Genomic DNA, 13,130 nt, shown 5'->3' with positions numbered 1-13,130 from the left:
TGACTTTCAAAACATGGAATTTTAAGAACATATGTTTGCTGTGACTTAAGGCAAAACTCAATAGATTTCTTGACTATCTGATGGTAACGAGCTGACTTACATGATAAGTGGTAGCTTGAGGATATACTTTCCACTCGGATTTCACTTGAGTTAAACATCAGCATTTGTAATTAAACTGCTAAAATATATGACATGGTGCAGAAAACAAATCACCAAAAGCCATTTTTTCCCAAATAATAAGATATATTTGTCCTGAAATCACTGAATTATAAATTTATTTACCATAGGAAATTGACACCATTTTTTAAAAACCCAACAAAAACACCTGCTTCTTAACTTAGCATAAACCCAGAAAAGCCTCTGCATGTGTGCATGCTAAGTCACTTCGGTCATGTCCAACTCTCTGCAACGGACAACCAGGCTCCTCTGTCCATTGTGTCCTCCAGGCAAGAATACTAGAACGGGTAGCCATGACCTTCTCCAGGGGATTTGCCCAAGCCAGGAATCAAATCTGCGTATTTTATGTCTCCAGCGCTGGCTAGCGGGTTCTTTACCACTAGCACCACCTGGGAAGGCTAGAAAAGACGTTACTTGGGGTCTAATCTAGAAAGTCAGGGAAGAAATTCTTTCTTCATTTTTAAATGACCAGGGATTTCCTTAACCAAAATCTCTCCTTTAGAATAATATCAACATGAAAATTTGTAGTCTATAATTAGAACATTTACACATTTTTAGAGAATTCATGGGCAAGGTAGGCCAATTTTCAAAAAAAAAGTACCAAATCTCCTACCAAGTAAAGTTCATAAGATTTATACATTTTTCCAAAGGGAGGATTTGACTCTGTATTAGCTGAAACTTCCTAATGGAATCCTGATTAAATTCACTGTTATATTGCTATCTTGCTTCAGTGCTTACAAAATCAGGAATCAATTTCCTGAAGTCCACAGATTGGGGGGAAAAAAGTCTAAATCCGAGGCATGTGCATTGTTAGTAAACAGTATATTCTAATGCTGTATGTGTGATCTCTGGCATGTCATAAACAAACATATATACATGGTATGTGATACACACAAAAGCCAACAAATAATATTTAGTCATTGGGAGAGGAAGTGTCTTTTAGTCTTATTGGTTTCAAGAGAAAGCTGGATTTGGGGGCCATAAGCACAAATGCATGCATAGGTCCTTTATGGGCTTCCCTGGTAGCTCAGTGGTAAAGAATCCTTCCTCCATTGCAGGAGACATGGGTTCAATCCCTGGTCTGGGAAGATCCCCTGGAAAAGGAAATGAAAAGCCATTCCAGTATTCTTGCCTGGGAAATCCCATGGACAGAGGAAACTGGCATGCTATATAGTCCATGGGGTCAAAAAAGAGTTGGATATGACTTAGCAACTTAAACAACAACAGGTCCTTCATATTCCTTTAGTGCTACATCACAAACAAAGAGGAAGCAGGTTCAGATGTCTGAACAGACAAGACCATGTTGCTAGTATTTAAAATGGAGAATAGCTTATTTTTCATTATATTTATTTTGTCATTGTTATTTATTATTTTTTAACATCCAATGATATTGGTTTCCTTACACAGGAAGTTAGTTTTCATTTTCTTTAAGTTTATTTAAGTAAAAAGAGAAGTTAGTTAGTTTTTAAGAAAAAATACTAGGTACACATTAGTAGAGAAGGCCTACAGAAATGGCAAAAATTGAGAAAGCGGATCATCTAAAATGAGAAGCCTTGCACTGATATATATATATGGATCCTGAGTCTTAGAGTGGTTGCTTATATAATTAAATTGTACCTATAAAAACTCTAGAATTTTCAAATTAGGTATTTGAAGCAGGAATATTCATTTTATCAACAGACTCTGAAATATTCTGACTCATACTCTTTCTATGCTGGTTTTATTCACATTTCCTTTTTACTTCCTGAGGACACACTTAATTGGCTTCCTTAAATCCAGGCAATTAATTTTGGCTCAACTTACACGGATGAGCTTTCCATTTGGACATGTGAACACTCAAGTGAAAAACTGATTTCACCATTTAATTTCATTGTTTTCTCAAGGGGAGAATCTGGGCATGTGACAGAGGCCAGGCCAATCGAGGTTTTCTCCCTACTGGCCACAATTTGGCTCTGAGTGCAGGAATCAGGAAGGAGTTGCCCAATTTCCCAGCATGTTGAGTTGATAGAAATGGGCTTGGAGGTGCTTACTGGAAATTCTGTTACTCTGAAGAGGGTGTCTGGTGAGAATGATGCCACCATGGAACAGAGCCAAGAGATAGTCTTGTTGGTTTAATAAATACGTATAGGGCACCAACTACGATTACTTAGACAGTAATGATAGAGCAATGATCAAAACAGGGAAAATCTCTGCCCTGCAGGAGTCTGCCCTTCAGTCAAGGAAGACTGCTGAAACAATAAAATAAATACGAACATGCCACAGTATGTATGATGGCTCTAAGCGTGATGGGCAGGAATAAAGCAGCAAGGAAGATGAGGGAAGGCTGGGAGATGAGGTGCAGTGCTTTTAAATATGGCAGTCAGGGGGCACTGAGGTGACATGTGAGCCTGGGGGAGGGTGCCACATGGGCATCTAGAGGAAGAGCTTTCCCAGTAGAGGAAAAAGCAAATGCAGTGGCCCTGAAAGGAAAGTGGAATGAGTCAGGTGGAAGATAGCAGGAAGCAAGTCTAAGTAGGATTTGAAGTTGGATTATACAGGCCTTGTCCAATGTTTTAAGGATTTAGCATTCATCTGGAGTGGGATGGGAAGTGACTGGAAGGATCAGAGCAGAGAATTGACACCATCACTCCCACTCTGGCTAAGGGAGGCAAAGGCAGCTGGGCTGAATGACCAGGGCCACTGCTCTGATCCCTGTGAGGGCTGTACCAGTGGGTACCAGGGCGGCTGCAGTGAATGCCTTAAGAAGTGGTGGATTCTTGTAGAAGTCAGGTTTTGGATCAGGTGTAGGGTATAAGAGAAAGAGAAAAGTTGAGAGTGATCCCCACCCAAACTTTGTGCCTGAGCAAATGAGATAATGGGATTGAATTCACCAAGATGGGGGAATACTGTAGAAGGGCCAGGTTTGAAATGGGGTAAATAATTTAAATAATTTAGCTTTAGAAATGGGTTTCCCTGGTAGCTCAGTTGGTAAAGAATTTTGCCTGCAATGCAGGAGACCCTGGTTTAACTCCTGGGTCAGGAAGTTCCCCTGGAGAAGGGATAGGCTATCCATTCCAGTATTCTTGGGCTTCCCTGGTGGCTTAGATGATAAAGAATCTCCCTGCAACGTGGGAAACCTGGGTTTGATCCCTGGGTTGGGAAGATTACCTGGAGAAGGGAACAGCTACCCACTCCAGTATTCTTGCCTGGAGAATTTCATGGACAGAGGAGCCTGGCGGGCTGCAATCCATGGAGTCACAAAGAGTCAGATATGACTGAGAGTCAATTTGAGATAATGGATGATTCTCAAGGATGCAAAGAGCTGAATCTACCCACAATGAAAGCCAGAATTAACACCTGAATTTTCAGTCATACAAAGCAGAATATGTGGCCTCCACATTCTTTCTTGCAATCTCCAAACATAAACTTCTTAATATACATGTCTCCTTTCAGAAGCCACATCATTTCATCATTTATATGCCATCTGAAATTTTTCCTCATCAGCACCTTTAGATAAAAGTTGTTCTTAAGAGTTAGCTCTCTTTGGGTTTCCAGTTAAAAAAAAACCCATCTTATTTAAAGATGCTAATTAGTGTTTAACTTAGAAATGCTTTAAAAAATACAAGTATTTGGATATCAGAAATAAAGTGCTTAATGGAAGCTACACGTGCAGTACTTGAGAATCCTCATATTATTTACATTAATCAAAAATATCACCCAAGATCTGTATGAATATAAAGCCTTGCATACAGAATTCCCTGATTACAAGTACATGGAACTTGCACATTCTAAGCAAGATGGTGAAGGACTCCAGACATTTTGGAGTTTTGAATTCATCATGTTCAGTACTTCACACTTATGGGCTTCTTTAGATTTCATTCATCCATCTAGTCACCCACTCAATATTTAACGAGCGACCCTCAGAGCCATGCTGGGCACTGGGGCTGGGTAAACAAGACACAGAAGGACTCTTTCCCCATAAAGTTTACAATCCAGAGGAGAAGACAGATAGAAAGGAAGGACTCAAAGATGCTATTTTCATTCTTTATGCCTGACGCATGACAATAATTCTTATAATGATAATCACAAAAGCCTTATCAAAGTTCTTAACTAGAATTTCAAGCTAATACCACATTAAAGGTTAGGATGACTATTAAGAGCTGTCAGAAAAACTTTTAAAAGATTTTGTTATTTTGATAAATTTGAAAAATTATTACCATAAAATTTCAAAATTAACAATGATCTTTATATACAATCTTTGAATAGTTATGGGATTTTAATTATCTCTATGAATTTCCCACTCAGCATAAGAAAACTTTCTTTAATAACACTGACAGCCCCACAGACAAATTCCAGTTAATGGCAGTAGGAATGTATCATTTTCAGGCAGATATTATTCAATTGTTGGAAGTTCTATCACGCTCCAGCTCCATGAGCACAGAAGTTCTGTTTATCTCTGATCACCTTACCTGGTTCCTAAACACAAAGTAAAGTCCCGATAAATATTGGTGCTATGTATGACATGAACATTCTAATTATATGGTTGAAAGAAAAGATAGTACAGTGATTAAGACTAATTTGTATGGCTCTCTGGCTACTTTGTGATCTCATGGAGTTATATAACCTCTCATATAATTATAAATATAGTTATATGATGTTTCAGCAAACTCGTCTCCAAAGTGTGAGACTACTAATAATTTCCAAGTCATGGTGTTGCTGTGAGTATTAAGAATCAATACATGAAACACACTTAGAACAGTGACTGGAAATTGCTCTCTAAATTGCTAGTCATTAAAATCATCATCATCATTATTGTAACCTGCAAATTTCTACTTTAGATGGGGTATTTATAAGCTATCTTTAAATTTCAAAGGGGTTGTGCTTCCTTTTAAAATTTTATTTCACTCACTGTGCATTACCATGATATTCCTATTGATTTATAATCAATCTCTTCTGTCTAACCAATTCACGAAACTCTTCACTGATTCTATGATGATGTCACACTGTCTTTTACAATCATAATTTCTTAGTGAGTAATCACATCAATTATTAAGTCAGATGAAAGAACCAGATAAATCTGTTTGCATATATTTGTGCAATCAGAAATTTTGATTAATACTGTGCCTTTGAATATATAAATAATGATGTGTATTTAAATCTTACTAATTCACAAGTGTTATTGGGAATACCAAACATACTTAGTGAGAAGTTCTAAATGCAGAATATTTTTAGCTTGTTGTCACACCTATATGTTCCATGGTCTAAACCCCAACCATGTGCTATAAATAAGAGATTGGGTCAGGCTTCTCCTAATAATTAGTGAAGGACAATTAATTATCACATTAGATGGCTGCTTGTAAATACATGCTGCTTAAAGGGATTAAAGTGTTTTATTGCTAAACTTCTACTCCAAACTCTCTTTTTTATAGATAATATTGATACAAAAGTAACCATATGGACTTTCCTAATCAAATTAACACTGGTTAAAAAAAAATCCAAAGTAGTAGAATTATGTTGTTTGTTTTTCACTTTTTGGTCACACTGTATGGCATGCAGGATCTTAGTTTCCTGACCCAGGACTGAACCCGTGGCTCTCTGTAGTGGGACTATCTTAACTGCTGGACCACCAGGGAAATCTCTAGAATTATCTTTATATATATGTTTTAACTTAGATCTTCCCTGGTGGCTCAGATGGTAAGGAATCTGCCTGCATGTGGGAGATCCCTGGGTCAGGAAGATCCTCTGGAGAAGGGCATGGCACTCCAGTATTCTTGAATGGAGAATACCATGGACACATAAGCCTGGTGGGCTATAGTCCATGGGGTCCCAAAAGAGTCAGACAAGACTGAGTGACTAACATATGTTTTAATTTACCCACAACACTAGCCAATACAATTAAATTTTATACTATCTTTGTTCTTAGCACTTTTGGCCAGCCAATGAAAATCTGGGAATTATATATGGAAATAGGATTAAATGAAGTTGGCGATCAAGCAAAATAACTATTTCATTCCCATATACAGAAAGTTTAAAAACATTTTTACTGAGTTAATTTTGGGAATAAACTTAGAAGAAAAAATTGTTTTCTCCAAGTCAAAGTGATACATCATTATGGTAAAATTAAATTAATCCCTTCATGCCTCACATTCCTCACCTTTAAAAAAGAAAGAAAAATGACACCTATCTTAATGTGGTAGGTCTGAAGTGTAGATGTGGAAATACATGTCAAACAAGCGGACATAAAATGTTCTCAGTCGCTGTGATGATGACAATGTGACTCGAGTGGCTGCATTGCATACAGTGACTACATAGATACTGGCTGCTATCAGTTTCGTGGAAATATATGTGAACAGCAATCAGACTGCAAATCACTGATTTTCTTGTAGCCTAACTTGCTGCTGCTGCTGCTGCTAAGTCGCTTTAGTTGTGTCTGACTCTGTGCGACCCTAGAGACGGCAGCCCACCAGGCTCCCCCATCCCTGGGATTCTGCAGGCAAGAACACTGGAGTGGGTTGCCATTTCCATCTCCATGCATGAAAGTGAAAAGTGAAAGTGAAGTCACTCAGTTGTGTCCAACTCTTAGTGACCCCATGGACTTCAGCTTTCCAGGCTCCTCCATCCATGAGATTTTCCAGGCAAGAGTATTAGAGTGGGGTCCCATTGCCTTCTCCAGTAGCCTAACTTAAAGCCAGGTTAATGTATAGCTCATAATTGGTGTTTGTGAATGTATCTGTGAATACAGTTACCAAAGACTCAGCTTTGAAGGAATCACTGACTGACATCTCTGGTCAGATTTCTAAATATATCAATATATTCATGTGGACCAACATCTTTGGATGGTAACCTTTTATTGTACACTTCCTTCTTTGCAATAATGTAGGAAAGAAAAAAATCACTTTTGATTGTTTGGCCTAAGCTCCCTGGTGGCTTAGATGGTAAAGCGTCTGCCTGCAATGCAGGAGACCCAAGTTTGATCCCTGGGTTGGGAAGATCCCCTGGAGAAGAAAATGGCAATCTACTCCAGCACTCTTGCCTGGAAAATCCCATGGACGGAGGAGCCTGACAGGCCACAGTCCACGGGGTCACAAAGAGGCGGACACGACTGAGAGACTTCACTTTAAGTTATTCATGCTTATCAAATATCCTCAAGCTTTGGAGACCTAAAAATACATGAAACAACCCAATTCATGTGATCACATTTTTAAAAGAAAAGTGGATAGCCTTGACAGAACATCCCACACTAAGACTTTTCAAAAAGTGCACATTCATATTCACATGGAATTTTTAACCAAAGATTTAGGGGAGTCAGGAAGACATGTATGTGTGCCTCTGAGTTTGAGCTGGCTTTAAAAAATCCAGTGGGCTTATTGACTTGGGTTGTCCATCTAGAATAATAAAGAAGACTATTATTTTTAAGTGAAAAGTATGTTTTTTGCCATTTAAAATATCAGAATGTACGTACGAGTTTTCTTGGTGGTTGCATTAACTGTGGCACTAAAGGGACCGGTACCAGCGCTGTTGAAAGCCCGGACAGCCGTGTAATATGCCAGGTTGCTCTTCAAGCCACGGAGTCTGGCTGATGTCACATTTCCTGCCACTTTCAGTTTGCTTGATGAGTCCTCTTCTCCTCCATTATTCCAGTACCTCACCTGGTAGAAAGAAAACATAAAAGATGCGGAGGGTTGACAAAACAGCATCCTTACATTAAATGATTTTCACCAACACAGGCACTGTAATTTATGTACTTCATCAGTTATTCCACAGGAGTTATTAAGGACCTACTACGTGCTAGGTGGCTCAGTGATAAAGAATCTCCCTGCGAATACAGGAGAGGAGGGTTCAATCCCTGGGTTGGGAAGATCCCCTGTAGGAAGAAATGGCAACCCATTCTAGTATCCTTGCCAGGAAAATCCCATGGACAGAGGATCCTGGCAGGCTACAGTCCATGGGTCTTCGCAAGAAGCTGGATGTGACTTAGCATGCAGGCAGTGTGCTGGGTGCTGCTTTAGGCTCACAGAGGTGAAAGAAAAGGGACCCCAGAGGAGACATATTAAGTATGCAAATAAAGCATATAAATTCAAAGAGTAAGTGCTACATGCTGCTAGACCATAGCCTTATAAATGGGAAAATGAAGGGAAATCTGCATTTCTAATAGAGTGAGCTGCTCCTCTTTCTTAGACCCTAATCAACCTGGCCCAAGTTCTACTCCAGAAGGCTGACAGCTATGCTTAAACTCTAAAGGATTGTGAAGATTCCTTCTATGAGGAAACCGACTTGTCAGAGCAAAGAGGATCAAAAAGCCAGTACTGTCCACTGGCTTGTCCTACAGTGATAGCTAAGTATCACCAAGTCCCCCTGTGCAGGCAGAGCTGCTGCAGAAAACAGGAATGCATGTAGTAGGTAAATTTATGGATATATTGCAATATTTTATTTGTATTTCATTATACTGAATTGTGTGGAGAAGGCAATGGCACTCCACTCCAGTACTCTTGCCTGGAAAATCCCATGGGCGGAGGAGCCTGGTAGGCTGCAGTCCATGGTGTCGCTAAGAGTCGGACACAACTGAGCGACTTCACTTTCACTTTCCACTTTCATGCATTGGAGAAGGAAATGGCAACCCACTCCAGTGTTCTTGCCTGGAGAATCCCAGGGACGGGGGAGCCTGGGGGGCTGCCGTCTATGGGGTCACACAGAGTCGGACACGACTGAAGTGACTTAGCATAGCATAGCATACTGAATTGTGTAATATGATCTGAAACTTCTTATAAATGTATATATTTACATTCACAGTATAAAAATATAAAAGTAAGTTATGAGAGTATTTGATAAATTAAAGAAATAAGGGTAGAAGAGATAACCATAATAAGACATGTTCCCCAGTGAACTCCAATTTATGCAATGAAGTTTGGCTATATTTGGTAGACAGTTTGTACCCTTCCTAAGTAAAAAAAGAGACAAAACCAACAGCAGCAAGACAGTTACCAAACTATTCCTCAGGTTTTCCTGTGATATGTGCCCTTTGGTCTGATTTTCATTGTTCTACTTTGACAGCAAAATATGAAAACAAGAAACCATTTCTATAATTTGAGTAAGTAAACGGTTTCTTGAGCACCATGAAAACGGCAATCAAACCCTAGCCATCAGAGTCATGAAGGCAATACAGACTTGTGGGGTCTGTGGAAAAAAGACAGGCAAGTCTCATCTTTGTAATGGAACCTCTGCTCAGCTCTGACTGATGGGGAGAAGGTGGACCCAGTGTTTTCAGGTCTTTATATAAAAGAAAGCAGAAATCCTGCTTTAAATGTCAAATTGTCCTAAGTGAAGAGTTGGCTCAATCTTTTAAAAATAATGTGTGGACAAACAAAATGTGTTTATAGGCTGCATAGGGCAAACCCATTTCAGTTCTCTGAGAAAAATACACCTAAAGCTACATTTTGCTTTGTTTTTTATTTTAAATGATCAACTATAAAATTATTTCTTTAAAAAATTAGTAGTAAAATATAAAATCTCATGTTTTCCAATAATAATCACAAAATGCCACAGTAATATTATGCTAGATATTCTCCCCATATATGTGCATGTATATATGCATGTATATTTATATATTTTTATATTTATATCAATGACCCCTTAAATTCATGTAAAATACTGGGCTCATGGATAGGTGTATGTGCATTTTTCCTGGAAAGCAGTTGTCAATATTCAGAAAAAACCTTGAAAGGAAGATGCAAGCCCAAGTGATTAGGATTAAACTTAACATGTAGTTCCTACAGCTTTAAAGCATTAGATCTACTAAAACTTGGGCTTCCCGGTAGCTCAGTTGGTAAAGAATCTGCCTGCAATGCATGAGACCCTGGTTTGATTCCCAAGTCAGGAAGTTTCCCTGGAGAAGGGATGGGCTACCTACTCCAGTATTTTTGGGCTTCCCTGGTGGCTCAGATGGGGAAGAATTGCCCTGCAATGCGGAAGACCTGGGTTTGATCCCTGGGTTGGGAAGATCCCCTAGAGAAGGGCATTGAAACCCATTCCAGTATTCTTGCCTGGGGAATGCCCATGGACAGAGAAGACTGGCAGGCTATAGTCCACGGGGTCACAAAGAGTCGGACATGACTGAGCGACTAAGCACAGCACAGCACATACTAAAACTTGATGATAAAATTGTAGGAAAAAAAAATCCATATATCTGACACCATTTACTGTTCTCAAACAAAACTACATATTGTTTTTATTAATTAGAAATAACATGCCAAATTGTCTTTTATAAAGTCACACCCAATAAACTGGGGCTTCCCAGGTGGTGCAGCGGTAAAGAATCCAACTGCCAGTGCAGAAGGTTTAAGAGATGAGTTCGATCCCTGGGGTGGGAAAATCCCCTGGAGTAGGAAGCGGCAACCCACAACTGAGCACGCACACTCACACACGCAACAAACGGCTAACGGCCACTGAAAACTCATACTCTGGGTTAGCCAGAAACTGCATTTGGGTTTTTCTATAATGTCTTACAGAAAAATGCAAATAAACGTTTCTGACAGCCCAGTACATTCTAAATTCACCAACTGTAAGCACTAGAGGTATTGCTAGGTTTAGATGACTCCAAACATAAAATGCTCTCCCTGCCCTTGAAAGCATTGTCTAGTTATTAACCAAGAATGACACATAATTGATGATTTTAATAAAACATCATGGGCAACCTCAAAACTTGTGGCCTGAGATATAGCACAGATTGGGGAAAAGATCACATAATTATGAGCTTTAGTAAAGGTCACTCAACAGGTGGAAGGGCAGAGGTCAGTTGAAATTAAGTAATCAATCAGGATCCTTACATACCGGCCTCTTGTTAGGCTGCAATCCTTGCACCGTTCTTCTTGTATTCAAATTACCTCAATATAAATTGCCTAAGAAATCTCTCCTTAGAAGACTGATTTAAAGAAGAGATAAAAACAATTTTCGATTGGCATACGGATTATCTTTTATAAATCAATTCCTAAAAGGTGCTTGAAGGCTCTTAACAGCAGTTTCTGAAGCACTTGAAGCAATCTCCATGTATTAGAATGAGAGATTTATTTTTAGATCTCAGTTGCTGACAAGTATTATCAATATTTAATCATAGAGAAAATTAGTGCAAAAATTGAGCATGGTATTAGTTCGAATTGATTATATGATCTTCTCAAATAGCTTTACTTTAAAAGTTGAATAAAAATGCATATAACTAAAGCATAAAGAAATAAAGCAATGACATATATATTTCCAGGTAATAAATCAGTTACATTTTGGTCAAAAATATGTATAAGAGGATAGATACTTTTATTATATAAGTAATAAATTACTTATATTCTATAAAATTTTGTTCAAAATATTTATATGAGGATAGACTATTTTTAAAGAGGGAAAAGCCAAGCATGAAAAGAGACCAAAAGTTCTACACCCGAGAGGACAGAATGTAACTCCACACTAATTTGGATTTCCTAGGCACAACAGCAATACAGGGATGAAGAAAGGAAATGGGTCCCAGGAACACAACTGTGTAAAAAGAGTTAGTGTAACACTGACAGAACATGAAGGCAGCAGCTACAAAGGATGAGCAGAGAAAGAAATACTACAAAGCTCAGGAAGAGCTCTGCCCACAAGAAACAGAGTCAGCAGACTGGATGACAGGAGACGAGCTATAACACACTTATCTGAAATGACCTTGAAAGAAGTATACTTAAAATGTTCACATTTACTAAAGAAGAGACTAAATTTATGATATGAGAAGAGGAGACAAAGAAAAAAGATGGGGCAAATCTGAAAAATATCAAGTAGGATTCCGACCCCTGAAGAATACAGTGTTAAGAAAGAAATCAGTCCTAGAACTGAGCTGAAGGCTGGAAGGTATAGAAGAATGGATAATTCCAGAACATGAAGAAAGAAACAAAAATTATGAAAGCCAAATTAAGAAACACTGAGAATAAAATGAAATGTTCCAACCAGAGTTCCGGAAGGAAAAGTCCAACAATTAAAGGCACCAATTAAAGAGAAAATGTCCTGAGAATTTTCCAGACCTGAAGAAACACAGACATTTTCATGTGGTAGCTTCACTATGAGTTCAGAGCCAGCAAAAATAAAAGGCAAAGCTACTCCAAAGAAAGAGGTGATTAAGACTGAACTGTGGCTCTCAACACTGTTTCATCACCTGAGAGGTACAGGGCACTCCTTTCATCAGTAGAGGATGACGCTGCCTTGGTTTTTGCTAGAGGGAGTGTGCCCCAGGGGTAGCAACTGCATTCCTTGGCACAGCAGATAGCAGGAAGGGAGGATGCTAAAGTAGAATCAAGCATAGGAGGCAGATTTGTCTTAGTCATCACCATAGCTCTGCCACTCAGTACAAAGCTTGTACACATCAAGTACCCAATATTGTTTAATTTGTAAATAACTTAAACACATGCAGTTTACAAATCCCTCCCTCCTTCCCATCACAGAGATACAGCGGAAATATGTATCTGGCCTTTGCTGGAGTTTCCTGACACACCCCTCCCTCCAAATCCTTAGGATGTCAGAAGTGATAAGTGTCATTGTATGCCAATGATATATCTGGTGATTGTGCCTTCCTGGTTACCTTCAGGATGGAAATTGGTCATCAACCTTGTAATTACAGGGTTGGAACTTAGAGGCCCACCTCCTGACACAAGGCTGGAGGTTAATTTAATTTGGTTGCTGCTGCTGCTGCTAAGTCACTTCGGTCGTGTCTGACTCTGTGAGACCCCATAGACGGCAGCCCACCAGGCTCCCTGGTCCCTGGGATTCTCCAGGAAAGAACACTGGAGTGGGTTGCCATTTCCTTCTCCAATGCATGAAAGTGAAAAGTGAAAGTGAAGTCGCTCAGTTGTGTCCGACTCTTCGTGACCCCATGGACTTCAGCCTACCAGGCTCCTCCATCCATAGGATTTTCCAAGCAGAAGTACTGGAGTGGGCTGCCATTGCCTTCTCCATTAATT

At 39.2% G+C, this 13,130-nt stretch overlaps 1 protein-coding gene across 5 annotated transcripts in view; it reads right to left on the bottom strand.

Moving 5' to 3' along the window:
- Window positions 1–13,130, bottom strand: part of CNTN3 (contactin 3) — a 579,340-nt gene that overhangs the window by 18,176 nt on the left and 548,034 nt on the right. For all 5 annotated transcript variants that reach the window (XM_070359490.1, XM_070359491.1, XM_070359489.1 and 2 more), the window contains one exon: window positions 7,619–7,805. In XM_070359490.1, the coding sequence (XP_070215591.1) occupies window positions 7,619–7,805 (187 nt within the window). The remainder of the gene's footprint in view (window positions 1–7,618; window positions 7,806–13,130) is intronic.

This window comes from Bos mutus, chromosome 22 (assembly GCF_027580195.1).
Source record: "Bos mutus isolate GX-2022 chromosome 22, NWIPB_WYAK_1.1, whole genome shotgun sequence".
In the NCBI taxonomy this organism is placed as follows: domain Eukaryota; kingdom Metazoa; phylum Chordata; class Mammalia; order Artiodactyla; family Bovidae; genus Bos; species Bos mutus.
This window is presented reverse-complemented; position numbering and strand designations above follow the sequence as displayed.